Source organism: Rhinatrema bivittatum, chromosome 5 (assembly GCF_901001135.1).
Source record: "Rhinatrema bivittatum chromosome 5, aRhiBiv1.1, whole genome shotgun sequence".
Taxonomy (NCBI): domain Eukaryota; kingdom Metazoa; phylum Chordata; class Amphibia; order Gymnophiona; family Rhinatrematidae; genus Rhinatrema; species Rhinatrema bivittatum.
In genome coordinates this window covers 345949618-345972633 of record NC_042619.1, presented here as the reverse complement: position 1 = coordinate 345972633, position 23016 = coordinate 345949618, and the positions used below count along the sequence as shown (strand labels likewise).

Sequence of the window (23016 nt, the reverse complement as noted above, 5' to 3'; positions counted from 1 at the left end):
GAAATATCACCATTCTTCATAAAGCAAAATCAAGAAAAATAAAATCTCATCATCATAAACTAATAAAAATATTTCAAACAGGTGAAGAATACGAGTTATGCGGCTAGAATCTAGTCGCAAAATTCAGGAGCGGTCCAAGAGCAGGCAGGAGGCGTTACAGGGCAGGCCAGAGTTGGCTACATAACTTCAAGATAGCTGCGGATATTCGGCGGGGCGGCCACGCTGCTGAGTATTTCGGTGAAATTAACCGAATAGCTATATCTGGCTAACTAGCTGCTTGGTGGCTGAATAATTAAAAAGAATAAGGATAAAAATAAGTTAAACATTTCCCAAAAATCAATTAAATATTTCAAAACAGAAGACATATTAAACACCAGATAAATAAAACTAATAAGGATACAATTTTTCCCTCTCCATACCTATGAACATAAGAACATGCCATACTGGGTCAGACCAAGGGTCCAGCAAGCCCAGCATCCTGTTTCCAACAGTGGCCAATCCAGGCCATAAGAACCTGGCAAGTACCCAAACACTAAGTCTATTCCATGTAACCATTGCTAATGGCAGTGGCTATTTTCTACGTCAACTCAATTAATAGCAGGTAATGTTTGATTTCCAGTCACCCTCAGATTGTAGTGAATGCAGGAAAATAAACACATAATCCTACAGGGAGGTAGGCAGCACTACGATTTTAGTGGGAATACAAAAATGCCACTAGCAAGTGAGCAGGCACAGGTGACTACTCCAGCATCAGTGTGGACTTCAAATATGTGCTTCCTCTGATGTTATCAAATGGGTGAAGTTAGCTTCAGGAGTGACTGGATGGAGGAAGATAGAGGAAAAACACAAATCCTCAAAGTTGGGGCGATGATGTTCCAGGTAGGTTGAGGGGTAACTCCCTTGACTGGACCTGGGACAGGACTGGCTGGAGCAGGAACAGGCTGTGTAGGACAGGACTGATCTGATGACTGGTGACTGGCCATCTCCCCCTTGGGTTGAGCCTTCAAGTTCTGGTGACTAGCAGGACTTCTTAGAGGTGCACAAGGGACAGAAAAGCACCCATTAGGGCAAGACTGGCTGCTGAAAAAACAAGAAACAAAAGGGTGCCCACAAACAACCCAGAACAGTGTGCGCACCAGAAGCCTAGACGGAACAAAGCAAAGAAAGGACAAACAGACATTACGAGGGCAACTATAATAGGGCCAACTACAGGATAAGAACAAAGCAAACAAGGCAAGAGCTAAATCTAAGAACAAACTACACAGCCAGAGAACTGGAACATGAACACGAACTAGGAAGGCTATAATACTGGGGTCAAATACCAAGCAAGGATCAAGGTTTAGATAAAGAAACACATGAAGCCACAACTAGGAGTGTGAATGACTCCAAGCTGAGGTGAGATAGGCATTAATGCAGAGCAGGGCTGGAACATGGCCGCCAGCAGATCCTCCAAGCCATAGAGCTTGGAAGAATGAGGCAGCAGGTAACATGGTCCTCTGAGGGCCCCTGCTGGCAGAAGGGCAGCACTGCAGCCAGTACACTTTTGGTCTTGGAGCACAGACGGAACTGAATTTTTTTGATGGGCCCAAGGTTAACATGGATGGGCACAGAGCTAGCCTCCAGCCCCACCCCCATTCCTTACCCTTTAATTTCTGGCAACACCTAGTATGTTTTGTCTTTTCATTCTCCTCTCACCCTAGCTGTCTCTGTTTCTCACTTTTCCTCTGTGGTAACGGCAGTTACTTTCTACAAGCAGCTGAAGATACATTATGTAATAAGTCTTCCACCTGGCTAGGCATTCCTAAACTTTTAAGGTGTGGAAAAGAGGGAGAAATAATTACTTACCAAAAGTGAACAGAAAGACTTTGATGGCTAAGGCAGTGTTGTTTCTCTGTTCCAGTTAGCCTTCTTAAAGGTGCAGGAGATCATGGACTGGCAGTGATTACAATGTCTCTAGGCTCCTCTGTTACACTTTAAGGGTTGAATCAGATGTGGCATGACCCTGCTGCTAAGGGTAGGGGCCTGAGCCAAATGTGAGTGGGTATAGGTTCCCCGAGGTCCAGCCACAGCTACGCCCCTGCACTGGTCCATCACCTTCTAGTGTGAACATCAAGCAAAAATATTTGTTCATATCAGCTTTCTTCTGATCTTCCTCTTAACTTAATCCAATCTTTCATTCTTACTATTTCCCCTTCAGTCTTCCTTTCTAAATATATATGTTATGTTAATTTATATTTCTAGACTGCCTTCCTTGTACCAAAGTACAACCTAAACCAGTTTACAAAAAAAAAAAAAATAGTGCAATAAAAAATACATCATTAAACAAATACATCATTAAAATAAATATAAAACAGCCATCAAAAATATATTACTAAATTAACTGCAAATCAACATACACCAAACCTATTCTCGTTACGGAGGCAAAGTCATAAACCAGCTAACAAAAATATCCAATATCCTCAGCTCACCCTATACCTCAAAGTACTGCTATTGTGCAATCTAAAGCAAGTTTATTGCTTATCTTTACTGACTGGGCAATACACTTCTCTCTTTTTGAGCCTTTGCTAATCTACTTGTCCTTCCTGCCTCTCTGTTTCTCTTGGTAAATTTGCTTTAAAATGCTGAATTCTGTGTTTTGCATAGAAGTCAGTTTGACATGTACAACAAAAAAGTAATAATAGTGTTACATGTTTATTTATTTTATTTATTTATTTATAACTTTTATATACCGGCATTCGTAAAAAAAACAGTTGTCTGTAAACCGACATGATGAGAAAGGAAATTACAATGATAGATGGAGGAAGGATAGGAAGTTAAAAGGTGACAACTTTACTGTAGAGCCAACGGGCGCCACAGTTATTAAATGAGATTACATGTGGTTAACCAGGTTGGACATAAATTAATTATATACAAGAGACGACAAAGTGGGGGGTAGCGCGGGGGTGGGGGATGAAGCGCATAGGGGAGGCGGGGTGGGGTAGGAACTGTACAAGGGGGCAGGGGGTGGCGATGGGAAGGAGAGGTGGTGAGGAGAGGAGGTGAGGAGAGGAGGTGTCAAGAAGGAGCATACTCTGTGAATTCACTACTAGCTGTTCTATATTTTATAATATTCTGCATGTTTTCACTTCTGTTATTTATAGCTGTGCTATTTCTGTGCATCATTATAAGTGTTTTTTCTCTTTGCATCATTTGTTCAGAATTTTCCTTTTATTCCGTATTTAGACTGGTTCTCAAGCTCCACGTATTAAGGGCCTGACACATCCAAGGTTTACATTACTCAGTGCATGCACGTGGTAGGGCAGAGGTAAGCAACTCCAGTCCTCGAGTGCCGCAAACAGGTTGGGATTTCAGGATATCCACAATGAATATACATGACAGAATGCATATGTTTGCAGACATATATTATGCATATTCAGCTAGGTCTGACTGAGGCACTTGAGGTCTGGAGTTGCCCATCTCTATGCTAGGGAATGATGGCCCTTTTGGATGTGGGGCTGTTTACTGCCTACAGTCTCGCCATGTACTTTTGATACAATGGTTTGCATTTTTTGTGGGTGTTTTTAATTACTACTTGTTCCCTTTTCAACCCCACCGTGACAAACTGATTTTGTAGAAAAATATTAACTATACATGCTCTGTATATATTTATGCTTGTTGCAAGGTTAGTTTCACAATCAAGACCAATGTTTACCCTCCAACACCTGTTTTTCACACTCTTAAGGCTGGATGCCTGCTTGTATACCAGTTTAATTGGTCTTGATTGTGATACCAACCTTGCAACATTTTGGGATTGTCATAGGTATGTTTTGGTCATTTACATTTATGCTTATACATTAGCATGCCATGTAGGGCTGGAAATGAAAAAGATATGAGCATAAGGTTAATGAGGTAGGTGACAGCATTAGCTTGGGTCTATAGGATTGAGCGACATGTAGGATCTGATCAAATTGTTTTAAAAAAAGGTGAATTTTGTGATTTGTGGAGAAAGCAGTACTGTTTCTTTAAAAGTGATCCTGGCCATGCAAGCCTGTAGCTAGTAGTTCTTAGTAGAGGATGGCCTTTTCAAAGTTAAGTGACATTGTTTATCGTAGCTAGATTTCCTATTTTTCCCTTGAAAGGAAGAAAGCTTAAAAAAACTGTTCCCATGGGCTGTTATGGGAGTTATGAGGCTGTGGCCAGGGACCTTCTATAGATTCATATATACACAAATGCGGGCAGATATATTCATAAGCAGAGAAAATATGTCCGTCTGCTAGACAGAGAGTTCTTTCTTGGTAATAATGAGGAAAGGGATTGTACTTCTGACACTCTCTCTCTCATGAGAAAACAGGGAGAATAAACACTAAAAGGTGAATTTTAAAAGCCCGGCGTATGCATTAATTAAGGGGATGTGCGAATATGTCGGGCTCGCGTGTGCCGAGCGGATTTCCAAAGCTGCCTGGATGTGTGCATTTCTCCAAAGATTTCAAAAAAGGAGCGGGGAATGGGCGTGAACCGGAGATGTGTGCGCCTGCACAGATCCCCTGCCGCGAAGGTCGACTTCTGCTATGGAGGAAGCGTAAGTTATAAAATAAAGATAAACAGGCAGATCTGCGGGATTTTAAGGGACGGGGCTAACTGGGGGGAGTGAAGGCTATCAAACCTACTCCTTAACTGGGCGAACTGGAGATGAACTAGAAATTAGTGTCGTGCACGCCCCTTTTAAAATCCCCGATTTACGCAGTAGAAGCAGGATTTGCACACCCATGCATGCGCACACTTAAAACCTGGCACACGTGCGCGTGGTCAAACTATTTTATAACATGCCTGTGTACATGACAGATGGCCGTGTCCCTGGGCATCTCGCACACCGGTTTGAAAGTTACTTTTCAAGGGAGTGATATTCAGTCACTGGCCAGATTTGCAAAGTTAGTTCGATAAACTTATCTGGCAAACTTTGGAGGGATATTCAGTGGTGCAACCACACTATTAATGATACCTGAATAACTGTACCGAGCTATATTTAGGACTACCCTACAGCACAACCAGAGTTGGCCAAATAACATTCAGTTAACTCCACCCAGGAACACCCCCAACATGCCCCTATATAATCTGGCTACATTTTAGATGGTAAATAAATTATCTGGCTAAACTTAGTAGGATAAGTGGGGGAAATATTGAAAAGTCAGCATTTAGCTAGATAAGGCCATTGCAGAAAGACTAAATTATTTGATTCTGTGTTTATTAATGAGGATGTTGGGGAGATACTGGTTCTGGAGATGGTTTTCAGGGGTGATGAGTTAGATGAACAGAACCAAATCATTGTGAACCTGGAAGATGTAGTCTGCTAGAGTGACAAACTAAACAGTAGCAAATCACCTGGACCAGATGGTATGCATCCTAGGGTTCTGAAGGAATTCAAAGATGAAATGTTTGAGCTTTTAGTTAAAATTTGTAACCTATCATTAAATCATCCATTGTACCTGAAGACTACCCAATGTAACCCCAATATTTAAAAAGGGCTCCAGGGGTGATCCGGGAAACTACAGACCAGTTAGCCTGACTTCAGTGCCAGGAAAAATAGTGGAAAGTGTTCTAAACATCAAATCACAGAACATATAGAAAGACATGGTGTAATGGAACAAAGTCAGCATGGCTTTACCCAGGGCAAGTCTTGCCTCACAAATCTGCTTCACTTTTTTTTGAAGGGGTTAAGAAACATGTGGATAAAGGTGAACCAGTAGATTTAGATTTTCAGAAAGCGTTTAACAAAGTCATGTTTTTATGTAGTTAAATAAAAGTTTATGCAAAAAGGTTTTATAAAAGAAATATGATCATCACCTTCCATCCTCCATCACCTTTGAACCACCTCTTCCCCTCTCCTTCATCACCTTCCGATCCCTAGCCCTCACCTTATCATCCTCCACACCTCCCCCCCTCATCTTGCATTGTCCAAGCCCCGCCTCACCTTCTCGCTCATCTCACCTCGTCACCTTTCTACCCCCCGTTCCCTGCGGCCCGACCAGCAGGAGAGCGCAGCCAGCAGCCCCATGCGCCTAACCTCCTCCTGGATCCAGCTGCTGCTGCCTCCTCTCTTTCCCGTCTAGACCTCCTCCTGGATCCAGCTGCTGCTGCCTCCTCTCTTTCCCGTCTAGACCTCCTCCTGGATCCAGCTGCTGCTGCCTCCTCTCTTTCCCGTCTAGACCTCCTCCTGGATCCGGCTGCTGCTGCCTCCTCTCTTTCCCGTCTAGACCTCCTCCTGGATCCGGCTGTTGCTGCCTCCTCTCTTTCCCGTCTAGACCTCCTCCTGGATCCGGCTGTTGCTGCCTCCTCTCTTTCCCGTCTAGACCTCCTCCTGGATCCGGCTGTTGCTGCCTCCTCTCTTTCCCGTCTAGACCTCCTCCTGGATCCGGCTGTTGCTGCCTCCTCTCTTTCCCGTCTAGACCTCCTCCTGGATCCAGCTGCTGCTGCCTCCTCTCTTTCCCGTCTAGACCTCCTCCTGGATCCAGCTGCTGCTGCCTCCTCTCTTTCCCATCTAGACCTCCTCCTGGATCCAGCTGCTGCTGCCTCCTCTCTTTCCCGTCTAGACCTCCTCCTGGATCCAGCTGCTGCTGCCTCCTCTCTTTCCCGTCTAGACCTCCTCCTGGATCCAGCTGCTGCTGCCTCCTCTCTTTCCCGTCTAGACCTCCTCCTGGATCCAGCTGCTGCTGCTTCCTCTCTTTCCCGTCTAGACCTCCTCCTGGATCCAGCTGCTGCTGCCTCCTCTCTTTCCCGTCTAGACCTCCTCCTGGATCCAGCTGCTGCTGCCTCCTCTCTTTCCCATCTAGACCTCCTCCTGGATCCAGCTGCTGCTGCCTCCTCTCTTTCCCGTCTAGACCTCCTCCTGGATCCAGCTGCTGCTGCCTCCTCTCTTTCCCGTCTAGACCTCCTCCTGGATCCAGCTGCTGCTGCTTCCTCTCTTTCCCGTCTAGACCTCCTCCTGGATCCAGCTGCTGCTGCCTCCTCTCTTTCCCGTCTAGACCTCCTCCTGGATCCAGCTGCTGCTGCCTCCTCTCTTTCCCGTCTAGACCTCCTCCTGGATCCAGCTGCTGCTGCCTCCTCTCTTTCCCGTCTAGACAGGCTGCTAGAACCACAGGAAAGGGAAACGAATCAGCTGCAGGAGGATGCCAGATGCTTCAGGCTCCTGGCGCCATTGGTCAGACCCTAAGAGAAAATGCCTCTGAGCAACAGCTGTCTCCGGCCCGTACAGGCCCCCTCAGAAGCTGGCAGAAGCACCACGTCTTCCTCGGCTCTGTGGACTATGCCCAAAAGTGACATCTTTGAAATTACAAGCAGCAAGTGCAAGCACTTTTTTTTTTTTTTTTGGTTTCGGGGGCTACAAATGGGAAAGAGAGAGGCAGCTTTTCTTTTGTAGCACTGCGAGGGAGCTGTAGCACTTCCCGATGCTTGGTGCCCGAAAGCTGTCCCCAGCGGGGAGGTGCCACGATGCCCTTTGGGCAGGGGTGCTTTATGGCCATACGGTGGATATGGCTCTAGTCTGAAGAAAGTTTTCGGATCACTGCAGCTTGCTACATTACTAAAACAAAAATTCAGAGGAAGAGATATTTTATCCAGATAGTGATCACAATATAGAGCATAGATCTGAACTGGGACTACATAAATCTAAATAGACGCTTACAACTAAGTCACACTCTACGGAAATAAATTGGTGCCGGTATGTCAATATCTGAATGCTGCAATCATTATACAATGAATAGAAATAACTGCACAGTATGGACACACATTGATATTATTCCATGAGGTTCAGTGACAGGAAGGCCCCACTGATGCTGAAGATAACGGGGACCTCCAAAATCGTAGCTTTCCATACCGGAGAGGTGGGGTTGGCCAGTGAGGGGATCTTTTTTTGGTGGGACGAGGGAATTAGGAGGACCAGAAAAGCCCCATAGAACGCAGATTTTTGGAGATGGATTTGGGGGGGGGGGGGGTTCTCCGAGGGAGATCTTCAGACTTTTTGGGGTCGTGTATTGGGAGGGAGAGGGAAACTGCCTTGGGAGGGGCTCTCTGGGACTTTAGGGGCAAAAAGGGGAGCAGGGTTTTCACTATGGTGGGTGTGAGTTAAACCTCGAGGGGGCTCAGGAAGAAAGAAAATCGCATGAGCTATCTTTAATTTCGGGTCTGTTAGCAAGCGGGATTTCTCCATGGAGGGGCCTTAATGTGCGCATTTTACATTTAACACATAGTACCGAGCAGGTGTGGATCATATCATTTTATTTCCCATGGACCCAAGGAGGGGATGTTAATGTTACTGCCACCCACCAAACGTATCGGGGTACCGCGTCAACGTGCACAGCACACACTTGTTCCCTCGCACTATTCTGTCATTGCTCTGGAAATGGCAACAAAAAAAGGGTGACAGGCACTGAACAGAATGCAACCAAGTCACATTTTCAAATATGGATGATAACTTTCAAACAGAAGCACGTGCAGCATTTATGCACTTCCATGGCTGCGTACAGATCTATGCGAGTATTTTATAACCCGCACATATGATATAAGTGCATGTTATAAAATATGCATCCCTACCCCACAGCATACAGGTATATGCACGCTTATGCACAAATACATGCAATGTACTGAAAACACGTCCAACAATGCATTGAATGCGGGTAGTTAACCAGAAAATAACCGGTTTACTGATTAGTCCATCATTTCAGCAAGTTCTTTTCCAGTGGATCTTCAGTTTGAACTCCTCCCAGTTCACTTAGACCTCATACCGAATCAGTATGACACATTAAACACGTTTAATATGCCATATAATTAGCAGGTGTTCAAATATGCAAATAACTTTGCAAATGTACACGCGTGTATTTTAAAATAGCAATTTATATGTGTAACTGTTGGCCCTGCCCTGGAATAGCTCTAGGCCTCTCCTTTTTATGCATTTATCTGTGAATGCAAAAGTGAAAATATCTGCGTATTATAAAATCAGAATTATGTGAGTAGTGTTGGCCTTGCAAGCTGCTGTGCTTACCCCAATGGTTCCAGAAGGCCCAGATGTGGCAGGAACGTTGCTGAATGCGGTTCCACACACCGCCTTGCTGTTCTTGTTCCAAAACCTCCTAAGACGGGTTCACGCACAACTATTTCTCTTAAACAACCCTCGGTGGGAAAGTCCCTGCAGTGCCCCTTTGATGATGTCATCCAGCCCTTATTATATAAGGGCTCCTCGGATGACTCACTGGTGCTTGGCAATAGGTATCCTATGTTTGCAGTGCGCGTTGCTCTTGAGTTTCTGCTTCCTTGCCTTGTCCAGTCTTCCTGCACAGCCTTACCTCATGCAGCCATCTTGTCCAGCCTTGCCACATCCTTGTCCACTGGTGCCTTCTCCCGTTCATATCATCCAGTGTTCTTTGTTTGTCTTCATTTATCCTTGGCCTGATTCTCCATATTTTGGCCTTTTGCTTGGAGCTGACCATGATTGCCTGCTGCCTGGACCTGATCACGTTTGTCCGCAGCACGCCCCGATCTTGGTGCATCTGCTGCCTTCCTGTCTGCTGCCTGTCCTGACCCCGGGCGTGCCCTCAGACTTGTCTTCCAGACCACCCAAGGGACCCACCTAAGCTCTGACAGTCGCAAAAACCCAAGGGCTTAACCTGCAGAGGAGGCGACTGGTATAGGTGAAGCTCCAGGGTGCGTTCGTCAGCTGTTGACATAGGCCTCGTAGGTTCGCCTACGAGACTGCGTCAACCACATCACAGTAACAAGGGCTCTCACCCACACCACCCATCACAAATAGAGGATATTTACGCACGTATATACTAAGTTTTACGCAGGTAAAGTTTTGAAAATTCACCCCAAAGTATTTTTGAAAGAGAACTGAGCAAGATGCTACAAAGTTAGCAATAACAAAATCATATCTTACCACATCTCCAGGTTTGACAGAAACTGCTACAACTGTTCCAGGCATTGGTGACCTCAAAATACTGCTGGTATCTTCTGCTACCTTCTCCAGCATATACTTGCTCAACTCTGTAGCAAGCTTTGTCAGTATTTGTAACTTGTACTATAAAAAGAACAGTGAAAGAAAATATTTAGAAACCTGTAAAATTACTAAAAACATTTTTATTTTCTCATTATGGACATGTAACACTCCGCAAACAAACATATTATAAATGCATAGAGGCCAATAGTCAGCTGCAATCCAGCCAGATAAACCTATCCGGCTAACGTGGCTGAGATATTCAGTGGTGTGACTGCACTGCTAAATATATTCTATCATCTTATTGTTAGCTGGATGTTTATCCAACTAACTATAAGACAGCCAAATAGCTGTCCTAGACTTATTCAGGTTAACTAAGTTGGATAAGGCTGAAAACTGGCACTTACCCAGTTAAATTAAGCTGGATAGAAAGCTCTCATCCCGCCCTTCTTTTAACTGGTTAACTGTTCAGCTGAATAAACAGCAGGATAAGTGGACACCAGTCAGATAGCACATCTTAGCTGGCTAAGTACAACATGAACTAGCTAAGTGATGCTGAATACTGACCTCATAATGTACTTACACAATCCCAAATTATATATTTGTGTCTAGATGATCTATAGACAAAAATAATTCAGACTGTTTCAGTGATGGAAACAGTTAAAGGCTATAGTCAAGGTCCCCAGTTTACCCCAATCCCACAGGAGAAATATAAAAAAAAAAGTGGAATGAAAAGTATAAAAGGGAGAAAAGAGAGAGAAATATTAGAGTAAAAATAAAAAACAAAATGGAAACATTCTGAAGAATACATAATCCACACAAAAAAGGTATAAAATGGTTATTTTTTTAAAAAGTTGTTTATAAAAATGAAAGATTTTCTAGAAAAAGCCATTTAATGTGCATATTAACTATTAGCAAACAAATATGCCACAGAACATAAATCTCTGCAGTGCAGAATTTTCAGACCCTAAGCTTCCAAAGGAAACTGGGGGCCTTGCTTATAGCTTGACTTTCCAATCCACGGTCACAGTGCGGCCATGCAATATGTAATTCAAACATCTCTCATTACTTGTCGGCAGTTGTGTTTCAAGTAATATTACAGAAGGGCTTGTCATTTAAAAGTAAATTACACGCAATATAACTAATATGGAAGCCTGCAACTTGCAATAACTTTTTTTTCCTCAACAACCTCTGCAGAAGCTTGAAAGCTTATTTAACAAATTATCTACGCAGGCACAACAGGAACACATAAAGGCGAATTTAAGAGCCAAGTGCAGTGAATGCCAAAACCAGAAGATGCGCAAATATCGTCAGGCTGGCGCACAGAGTGGATTTTAAAGGCTGCTCGCGTATGCACGTACGAGCACAGATAAAAAAAATATCCTGAAAACGGGGTGGGCGTGGTCTGGGCGGGGCATGGACGTCCCTGGATTTCACCTTCAAATTTGCATGTAAATACTACTCGTGCACATAGGCGCGCGCCGTTGTAAGTAGTAAACCAAAAAGTTATAGGCAGATCAGTGGGCTTTTAAAGCTAGGGCTAACAGGTGAGAAGGGAGGCTATTAACCTAGGGGGGTTTGGAAGTCCTACCCCTGACCTGGGCGAACTGGGAATGAATTGGGAAAACTGGAAATGGCGTCGGCGTGCGAGTCTACTAAAAATCCCACTTACGCGGTAGAAGCAGGTAGAAGAACCTGGCAATTACCCAAAAATGAAGTCTATTCCATTAGAGGCTACGTGTGTCAATTCTATCTCTGGATCGCCCACGCCCTGCCCCTTTCTCCGCCCACCTTTTCTTGACGAGTATATCAATTTACGTGCGCCCTTCCCAGCTATTTAAAATTCGCGCAGCTTCCGCTCGGGCTACACATACGCGCGTAAATGGCCGTTTTTGTTCACGCAAGGCTTTCAAAATCTACCTTTCAGCTTTTTTTTTTCTCCCATAGACACAGAGATGGGAAAAAGCCTTAGTAAATCAGGCCCCTTCTGTGTAGTACTTTTTTGAGTTTATCTTTCGTGTTCAATTAAACAATTAATTCTAGAACAACGCTAAGTTATTAAACATAGAAACATAGAAACATAGAAATGACGGCAGAAGAAGACCAACCGGTCCATCCAGTCTGCCCAGCAAGCTTCACACATTTGTTCTCATACTTAACTGTTTCTCTTGGCTCTTAGTAACCTTATGTTCTAATTCCCTTTTCACCCCCACCATTAATGTAGAGAGCAGTGCTGGAGCTGCTTCCAAGTGAAATATTAAGTTTGATTAGTTGGGTAAGCGGCAGCATAGCTCTCTGCCATGAAGCAGAGGGCAATGCTGGAATGTGTGAAGTATCAGTTTTTCTTTTCCCCTGTCATTGAAGCAAGGAGTCATGCCGGACATGCACCGAAAGTGAAGAATGCCTTGAAAGTCACATTAACTATCATCAAATATTGAAAAGCCTAATAATTGGTAATACCTATAAGCCCATGAACCCATCCCTGTTTTTTTTTCTTTTTTTCTTTTCTTTTTTTAATTGGGAGATGGATGCCCTTCATCCTTCTACTCTGTGAAGGTGGACACCTACCACCGGCCACTGGCATCCCGCTCCGTTAATGCCTCTGTGGCTACTGCCGCTCCATGCAGTGTTTTACTACCTGCTCTTTATATGCGTCCTCTAGAACTGATGGATCCCATCCCTGGGTTTTTTATTATTTATTTAATTGGGAGATGACAGCCCTCCATCCTTCCGCTCCGTGAAGGTGGACACCTACCACTGGCCACTGGCATCCCGCTCCGTGAATGCCTCTGTGGCTACTGCCGCTCTGTGCAGTATTTTACTACCTGCTCTTTATATGGACACCTACCACTGGCCACTGGCATCTCGCTCCGTGAATGCCTCTGTGGCTACTGCCGCTCCGTGCAGTATTTTACTACCTGCTCTTTATATGTGTCCTCTAGACCTGATGGATCCCATCCCTGTTTTGTTTTTTGTTTTTGTTTTTTATTTAATTGGGAGATGACAGCCCTACATCCTTCCGCTCCATGAAGGTGGACACCTACCTCTGTGGCTACTCTGTGCCTCTGTGGCTACTCTGTGCCTCTGTGCCTCTGTGGCTACTGCCGCTCCGTGCAGTATTTTACTACCTGCTCTTTATATGTGTCCTCTAGACCTGATGGATCCCATCCCTGTTTTGTTTTTTGTTTTTGTTTTTTATTTAATTGGGAGATGACAGCCCTACATCCTTCCGCTCCATGAAGGTGGACACCTACCACTGGCCACTGGCATCCCGCTCCGTGAATGCCTCTGTGGCTACTGCCGCTCCGTGCAGTATTTTACTACCTGCTCTTTATATGCGTCCTCTGGACCTGATGGATCCACAATATTTATCCCATGCCCCTTTGAAGTGCTTCACAGTTTTGGACTTCACCACTTCCTCCGGAAGGGCATTCCAGGCATCCACCACTCTCTCCGTGAAGAAATTCTTCCTGACATTGGTTCTTAGTCTTCCTCCTTGGAGCCTCAGCTCGTGACCTCTGGTTCTGCTGATTTTTTTCTGTTGGAAAAGGTTTGTCATTGTCTTTGGATCGTTAAAGTTTTTCAAGTATCTGAAAGTTTGAATCATATCACCCCTGCTCCTCCTTTCCTCCAGGGTGTACATATTTAGATTCTTCAATCTCTCCTCGTATGTCAACCGATGAAGACCCTCCACCTTCCTGGTCGCCCTTCTCTGTACCGCCTCCAACTTGTCCTTGTCTCTTTGTAGATACGGTCTCCAGAACTGAACACAGTACTCCAGGTGAGGCCTCACCAAGGACCTGTACAAGGGGATTATCACTTCCCTTTTCTTACTCGATATTCCTCTCTCTATGCATCCCAGCATTCTTCTGGCTTTTGCAATCGCCTTGTCGCATTGTTTCGCCGACTTCATATCATTAGACACTATCACCCCAAGGTCTCTCTCCTGCTCCGTGCACATCAGCCTTTCCCCCCCCATCGAATACAGTTCATTCGGATTTCCACTCCCCAAATGCATGACTTTGCACTTCTTGGCATTGAATTTCAGCTGCCATATCTTCGACCACTCTTCCAGCTTCCTTAAATCCCGTCTCATTCTCTCCACTCCTTCCGGCGTGTCCACTCTGTTGCAGATCTTAGTGTCGTCCGCAAAAAGACAAACCTTACCTTCTATCCCGTCCGCAATGTCGCTCACAAAGATATTGAACAGGACCGGTCCCAACACCGATCCTTGCGGTACACCACTTAAAACCGCTCTCTCTTCAGAGAAAGTTCCATTTACCATCACGCATTGTCTTCTGTCCGTCAACCAGTTTTGCAATCCAGGTCACCACTTCGGCACTCACTCCCAAGCTTTTTGTTTTATTCACCAGTCTCCTGTGCGGAACCGTATCAAAAGCTTTGCTGAAATCCAAGTAGATGACATCTAGCGCTCTTCCTTGATCCAATTCCTTGGTTACCCAGTCGAAAAGTCAATCAGATTTGTCTGACAGGATCTTCCCCTGGTGAATCCATGCTGCCTCTGGTCCATCAATTCTCCGGACTGTAGATATTTCACTATTCTCTCTTTCAACAGTGACTCCATTACTTTTCCCACCACCGAAGTGAGGCTAACCGGTCTGTAGTTACCAGCCTCTTCTCTGTTCCCACTCTTGTGAAGCGGGACCACCACCGCTCTTCTCCAATCACTCGGCACCACTCCCGTTTCTAGGGATCTATTGAACAGGTCACACAGCGGACCCGCCAGCACATCTCTGAGCTCCCTCAGAATCCTTGGATGAATCCCATCAGGCCCCATGGCTTTGTCCACTTTCAGATTCTTTAGCTCTTCCCATACATTTTCTACTGTAAAATGATTTTCATCTATTCCACTACCCTCCAGCTTCTTGTGTAGAAATGGTCCTTCTCCAGGGTCTTCTTTAGTGAATACAGAGCTGAAGTATTCATTTAATATTTCTGCCATTTCTTCGTCTCTCTCCACACATTGATCATTTCCACCTTTCAATTTCACTATACCACTATGGACTTTTCTCTTTTCGCTGATGTATCTGAAAAATGTTTTGTCACCATTTTTTATCTCCTTGGCAATCCTCTCTTCCGCTTGACTTTTTGCCAACTTGATTAATTTCTTCGTCTCCCTCAGTTGAATCAAATATTCTTCTTTGTGCTCCTCCCTTTGGGATCTTTTATATTTTTTGAATGCTGTTCTTTTAGCTTTAATTTTGTCAGCCACCTCGTTTGAGAACCAGATAGGTTTCATTTTCCTTTTGCTTTTCTTTACATTTCTAACATAAAGAGTAGTTGCCTTGGTGATTGCTCCTTTTAGATTGATCCACTGCTGATCCACATCTCTCTCATTCTCCCATCCATTTAGTTCTTCCTCTAGGTACTTCCCCATTTCCTCAAAGTCTGTGTTTTTGAATTGTAAAACTCGGGTCTTTGTGGTTCTTTTCCCTATTCTTTTAGTGATATTAAACCATATTGTTTGATGATCACTGGTGCTGAGGTGGGTGCCCACCTCGACATCAGAGACATTATCTGCATTAGTGAGCACTAAGTCGAGTATATTTCCTTCTCTCGTGGGTTCTAATACCATTTGTTTGAACAAAGCTACTTGCATGGCATCCACTATTGCTCTACTATTTTTAGATTCTGCAGATGGGATTTTCCAGTCTACATCTGGCATATTAAAGTCACCCACGATCACCACTTCTCCCTTCTTACCTATCTTATGGATGTCTTCAACCAGGTCTCTGTCCAGCTCTTCCTTTTGGTTCGGGGGCCTGTAAACCACTCCAATATAAATTGATGCTCCATCATCTGTTTTTAGGTCTACCCATAGTGCTTCTTCCTTGCCCCAACTTCCTTGTAGCTCAGATGCTTGGATATTGTTTCTGACATAAAGAGCCACACCTCCCCCTTTTCTATCCACTCTGTCCTTCCTTAACAAGTTATAGCCTGGTATTGCCGTATCCCAATCATGAGATTCTGTGAACCATGTCTCTGTGATAGCAACAATGTCCACTTCTGCCTCTATCATTAGGGCCTGCAGATCTGGTATTTTATTTCCCAAACTATGAGCATTTGTGGTCATAGCTTTCCAGGTACTCTCTTTAAGATTATTGCTTTTCCTGTACTCCTTATGAGACTTTAGTTGAGATTTGTTATTCACTTCACTCTTTCCTTTTGCAGTTGTGCCACTGATGCCAGAGTTATCCATCTCAATTTGCTTTTTCTTTTGGTTATGTATCTTGAAATTCTGCATGCATTGGTTTTCTCTCTTTTCTGGTAACACTTCAATGTTTTTCTCTAGGACTTCAGTTTTTAATATAGGGAAGGCTTTTTGTTCTTGTTGCATTTGATACTGTGTGTGTCTCCTAGTAACTGGTCCAATTCTACCAGAGCCCACTGTAATCCTGGTTTTTAATGATTTACTTAATGACCTGCTTGAGTGGGGGGGTATACTTGTTGGCTGCAAATCTGTCACGAATGGGTGACTATGGGACACATGTGTAATCCTACCTGAGCCTACTGTATTTCTTTTTCTTGACTCCTGGTTATTCTTTGGTATTGGGGAATTATTTTCTGAGTAATGCAATGTGGGTGTATTTTTTGTAATTAAAGCTAATTGAGCTTTAACCTCAGTCAGCTCCTTTTTCATAGAAGAGAGTTGTGCACAGATTGGGCAAGTTCTACGTTTCCAGATGTTTTCCCTCAGAATAAAGGCTCCACAACAGTTGCAAAGGATAGTTCTCATATTGGTAAAGTTTTGGGTTGGTGATTCTTAGATGTAACAATTTACTAATTTATCTTGTTGCTAATGCTAATTTAGTCAGTCTATATTAGAATCTAAGGCCAGGGGTGGGTGGGAGGGAAACAAACAGTTGAACCTGGGACAAGCTGAGTAGAGCAGGACACTTTCTGGAACTTTATTCGTCCTTAAGCTATTAAAGATCCCTCAGCACTTCTGTGCCAATATTAAGCAGATTATTAAAGAACAGCTATACAAAATAGAAATGCAGTTATACTGGATCTTAAAAAACAGACAGTTTGCAAGGAACCAATTATAATTATTATATAATAACAGACCTAGAGAAAGGTATAAACTGAGCAGTTCTACTTCACAGAGAACTCAGATATTAATGGAGCACAGAGCAATGATCAGAAGGAAAAGTGAAAGTAAACCAGCAGGGTTTTGGGGTTTTTTTTTTTGTTTTTGTGGTTTGTTTTTTTCCCCCAGAAAGACCACCACCAAAATTAAGAGTAAGAGCACTTGAAAGAAGGGAGATTGAGAGACTTTTTCCCCAGAAAGAGCACCACAGAAATTAAGAGTAAGAGCACTTGAAAGAAGGGAAATTGAGAGACTTTCCTATTACACAGCGCTCAGAGGCTAGTAAATCAAATCACCAGTAGAGGAATATTAAGAAACACTGATATCTATTATGCACAGATTCTCTACTATATATTAATTCAAATTTTAAGACAGCCTTATCTGCACCGGGAACAGAAGATTCCTCTTTTGGTCTTCCACTAAGCAGTCTGCAATGCTCTAGCCAGGTCACTAATTAGCTTCTCTGCCACACCCAGTCTGGTTTTAACCGGACACCTTTAGGAACCTTCCAGTTCTTAGATATTAAAGATCCCTCAGCACTTCTGTGCCAATATTAAGCAGATTATTAAAGAACAGCTATACAAAATAGAAATGCAGTTATACTGGATCTTAAAAAACAGACAGTTTGCAAGGAACCAATTATAATTATTATATAATAACAGACCTAGAGAAAGGTATAAACTGAGCAGTTCTACTTCACAGAGAACTCAGATATTAATGGAGCACAGAGCAATGATCAGAAGGAAAAGTGAAAGTAAACCAGCAGGGTTTTGGGGTTTTTTTTTTGTTTTTGTGGTTTGTTTTTTTCCCCCAGAAAGACCACCACCAAAATTAAGAGTAAGAGCACTTGAAAGAAGGGAGATTGAGAGACTTTTTCCCCAGAAAGAGCACCACAGAAATTAAGAGTAAGAGCACTTGAAAGAAGGGAAATTGAGAGACTTTCCTATTACACAGCGCTCAGAGGCTAGTAAATCAAATCACCAGTAGAGGAATATTAAGAAACACTGATATCTATTATGCACAGATTCTCTACTATATATTAATTCAAATTTTAAGACAGCCTTATCTGCACCGGGAACAGAAGATTCCTCTTTTGGTCTTCCACTAAGCAAAGTCTTTGTATACAAATGTTCTAAACTTTAACTTAAATATGCCAAAAGATTCCTTTAAATATGTCTCTCCTCCATAAAAAAAAATAAAAAATAAAAAGTAAGATGGGTTTGCTTCAGATTTCCTGGTCCAGTTGAAGCAACTCCTCCAGTAGATGGCAGCAGAGCTCTGTTTCAAATTATTTTGACTATGGTACAGGCTCAGAAAAAGGATCAGTGATTTACAGCAGTCTCAATAGTAAGCATTCTTAAGCAAAGGCATTTAAAATGCAAACATACACGTCAATGGGGTAAAATTTACTATCTTACATTTAAACATGAAATTTCTGTATAAGTTTTACAATTTTTTTAAAAAATTCCCGACTACAAGAATTCTACCACCTACAATAATCCTGGAGAAAATTGGATTCCTTGCAGGTTATAATATCTTTCATTGGACCAACATAAAATGTACCTAGCTGAGGACACATGGGTCCCATTTGAAAAAGAATGTCATCTTGAAAGCTCACGTAGGTCAACATCATCATTTTCATATTGGTTCAATAAAATGTATCACAACCTGCAAAGAATCCTGCAAGATTAAGCAATCTCGTTAGTAGATGGTACCAATGTGAGCTCCACGCCTCATTAGTGAATTAGCCTTAATGGTAATGTGGATGTTTTCCCATTAACACTGATTGTTGAAAATTTACATGAGCTGCTTAATATACAAAGTTATGCAAATCAGCAGATTTAAATTTAACGCATATCATGTTGCTGCAAAAATCCACATTAATGCTGCTGTGAATGTGAAATGTTAATTATACCTTACAGTAATGCACGTTTAATGCGTGGTATTGCAGCGTTTTAATACGCTATTCACCAAAAGGTGGAAAATCTTTAGTGAATAGCGCATTAAACAAGCAAAAATAATGCATTAAAAACTGCATTACCACATCATTTTAATGCTGTTTAGCAAACAGAGCCCTACAAGGAGAACAATAACAATGTCTACATCTGCTACAATAAGGTGGTCAGTGCTTGGCATATTTATTTATTTATTTTATTTAAGGTTTTTATATACCGGCATTCATGATAAAATCACATCATGCTGGTTTACATTAAAACAGTGGTGCATAGAAAGAAAAAACAAACTGGAACTGTAGTGCGGAAGAAAGCAGTTACAAAAAACAGGTTAAATATAAAAATATAAAAACAGTTAAATATAAAAAACATATATTTAGAACCTTAGTAGTGAATGGCCCCATTTTGTTTTCTTGAAAAAATGTTTCTGGTTACATAAAAATGAAATATAGGACTACACTATTTTGCATAAAAGTATAGTTTGGATACAAGGCATATGCTGTTCTTTGTTGTCTGGCACAGCTATTTGGTAGCAAACTAGTCTGAATCCACATGAAAAGTATATTGTGATAAGTTCGAGTGCACTCAGAGTGGTATGGTCATAGTATGACATATATATATATATATATATATATATATTATGAAATTACAGAAGAGTGTTTAGAGGAATAAATCAAAGCTAACAGCATTGATTACTGAAACCAAAAACTACCACCTGGAAGTTTTAGGATTTGTACCAAAATATATTTAAGTGATGTGCAGTATTGCAGGACTACATGAGCCAGCACTATTTTATATGCAAAAAACTAACTCACAGCCTCCTGCGGGCACTGTAAAGTAAATTAGCATGTGGAATTTACATTTTACAAAAACAAAAAGTTTATTTATCTAAAATGAATGCAGTGTGCTGCTTGGAATGCTGGGAAGAGTGTGGATAAGGGCAAGGAGAAAGGAAGTGGTTTTCGCAGAGATGCAATAAGTTGCACGCAGAACTGGGGGCAATGTGACAGGCCAAATAATAACATCTTTTGCATGTTTCTTTACTCCTGAGTGTGTGTTCTACAATAAAGACATACAAGTGTCTGGCACTTTCTGAAGGATATGATCCTTGAGTGAAATTACAGTGCAAATAAAAGCTTTTTGCTCCTATTAAAATTCATCTAAGTCATAAGTGGCAGGGAGAAAAGCTAGCAGAGTGCATTCTGCTGTCAATCCAATAAACATTCTGTGCAGAGGGACTATTTATCACAGATAAAAGTCCTTCATTAAATCTATAGGGGGGAATATCATTATTTCAAATTGCACAGTTTCAGTATCCATGGTTAGTGTCTGCATGCTACTCATAGTTTGAAAATATGTTTTTAAATATTCCAAGATTTGGAGGAAAACAGAGGCATGTTATATATTTGGAGGACTCTACCGTGCATTAAGTATCGCGTTTTTGTGTTCCTTCAAATGTTACATGCAGCATATCTCTAGCTCCACTAGGTCAAGATCAATTATTTTGGACTGGGCGATTTCAAACTATAAAGTTTATCTGCTTTTCAGGTTTCCTGCTCTCGTCAGGGAGGAACATCTAAAACAATTCATCCAATTCCCTCTCCTCACAAATCACAAACAGGACCAAGAAGGCAGTTCATAGCTTTTTCAGTTACTGTGCTTTTGCCAAGCCATCCTCTTATTCTCTTGATATGTTCCTATCTTTTATATTTCTTTCTTCTGTTATTTTTTTCTCTCTCTGTAGGGTTCCTGCTTTGTTTGGAATGAAATGTAAGACAGTAAACTAAAACCTTTCAAGTACAAGAATCTTATTGATGATGCATCTCTTTCTTTTCTGTGTTTGTTATACTTGTCTCATCTATTTTGGGTCTGAGCGAGCATTAAAAAAAAAAACAAAAAAACTAGCCAATAAAAATAAACCAAAAACAATTCCATTTTGTTAATACAGTAGAGATGCACCCTAGTTAAATATGAAATAAGGTACAGTTACAGCTTCCACACGATTGGCTAAGGTTATTGCACCCTGAGTTTTACAGCAAACAATCCGCTTGAAATAAATATAAAATACACACTAAACATCCAGAGGGGTAGCCAAGTGAATAACAAAAATGACAGAGGCTGCTGGCACCTTATAGACTAACAAGCATGAGGCATAGCAGCTTTTGAGAACAAGGGTCTACTTCATCAGATGTTTTTCCTTAAGCCCGACAAAAATTAGTGGAATACTCCTTGTGACCTTCAGCAAGTCTCTTTGATGGTCATTTTGAAAGCGACTCCTGCAGATAAAAACCCGTACTCTGCCCACAGAAACGCTGGCTAGCCGTTGTGAGTGCAGTTTTACGTGGGGTTTCAGGGTTTGCATTTACACACATACTTCTCTGTTCTGATAAGCATGAATACTTTGCTTTATATAAAGTAGTAGGTGTAAGTTTAGGCGGGCAATTTTCATGGCATAATTTTCAAAATGAACTCGTGTTTGCTTTAAAAATTGGTGTGACTTAGGCATAGAAGAGCCTTTACCTCTGCCTGCCTTCACTCCCCACAGATGAAAGCTTTCCAGCCAGGGACTTATTGTACCTGTATTCACAAAATGTTACAAGCTGCCTTAAAGGTGGGCAAAAAATCCAAATTATCATCATCTGACAAAGTAGTCTCTTGTTCTCAAAACTTATACCTCAAGAAATCTGTTATTCCTTAAGGTGCTACCAGCCTCTGTGTTGCTTTTGTGCTAAATTGTCTTGACCTTTAACAAGAAATGCTTTAAATAGGTAATCATTATAACAATATTTTTAAATTGTGCATTATCTTTTGGTTTATTGCACTGAAAATGTTCATTTTTTGGCTCTACTTAATACTGCATGCTTCTTAGTTATAGTTTGCTGCCATGGGTCCCCCTAGGTCGACATTGCCCCGCGTCAGGAGAACCGCAGTAGCTCTGGGAATTCTTGAAGTTTTTTTTATTTAACAGGTTTATTGCTTGGCATATTCATCATCTGAAATGGCTTCACTGCACTGCTGAGGTGAAACAAGCAGTTTAAAGTCTATTTCTTCTATGTACATTCAGCGAGATGAACTCTGCTTAAAGCAGAGGGAAAACACTGGAAGCCTAACAGAAGTTCTAGCTTAACAATTTTCTAAAGTCATTTAAGTGGGTAAATCTGATTTATCTGGGAAAAAGGGCGTCTGCCGACCCTTAACCGGACCATACGCATGGGGGGTTCCCATGGCACGCGTTCTTTTAGATGGGTTTTGAGGAGCCATTCCCAGGGCTGTTTTCGGGCAGGATTAGAAAACAGCACGCACACATTGAATTCTCAAAAGCATGGGTGCTATTTCACAGGCATAAAGTCCATGGACCTGTGGCCAACTTTCAAAGGAAAAGTGCACGCAGACTTTCACTTTGAACATTTGCATAAAGTCTGCGGATGCAAAGTACCCCCTGATAACTTTAGAAACCCCTACAAGATTAAATGATTGATTTGTTGAGCGCTTTCATTCATATTCCCCCGCCAGTTTTGTCAGTGTTGACTGCCTAGATTCAACCTCTTCTGTTCAACAACATGAAAAACCTGGTTCTATTCTTTCACGGTACTAATGTTCCCTTCATCTACAAATCCCTACACAATAATTCTCCAATGCATTTAATTGTTAGCTTGCTTTACTCAACTTTAAAACAGTGCCTGTTACTGTTGAGTATTTTGTGGGCTATCTTGGTTCGAAAGTACATGAAAATAAGAATTAATACCATATGTTTACTACACGAAGCGTTGTGGGTGTACATTCACCAAAACCCATGGACAATCTTTGAGTCTAGAATCTAAATACTTGGAAAACGTGATCTGCCCAGACTCACACAAAATAAATGGCAAGGTTAGAAAGCCATGATTTCCAATCACGTTTAACTGCTAGACCACAACTACTTTCTCTCCAAAATGCTGCACGCCTGCTCTGTGGCGCCAATCAAAGATTTTGAATTGGAGTCACTTGTTCCT

The 23016-nt window shown here is 42.2% G+C and overlaps 1 protein-coding gene across 3 annotated transcripts in view; it reads right to left on the bottom strand.

The window, feature by feature from the left end:
• PCCA (propionyl-CoA carboxylase subunit alpha) overlaps positions 1 to 23016 on the bottom strand; it is a 714772-nt gene that overhangs the window by 55400 nt on the left and 636356 nt on the right. For all 3 annotated transcript variants that reach the window (XM_029604503.1, XM_029604502.1, XM_029604504.1), the window contains one exon: positions 9905 to 10045. In XM_029604503.1, the coding sequence (XP_029460363.1) occupies positions 9905 to 10045 (141 nt within the window). The remainder of the gene's footprint in view (positions 1 to 9904; positions 10046 to 23016) is intronic.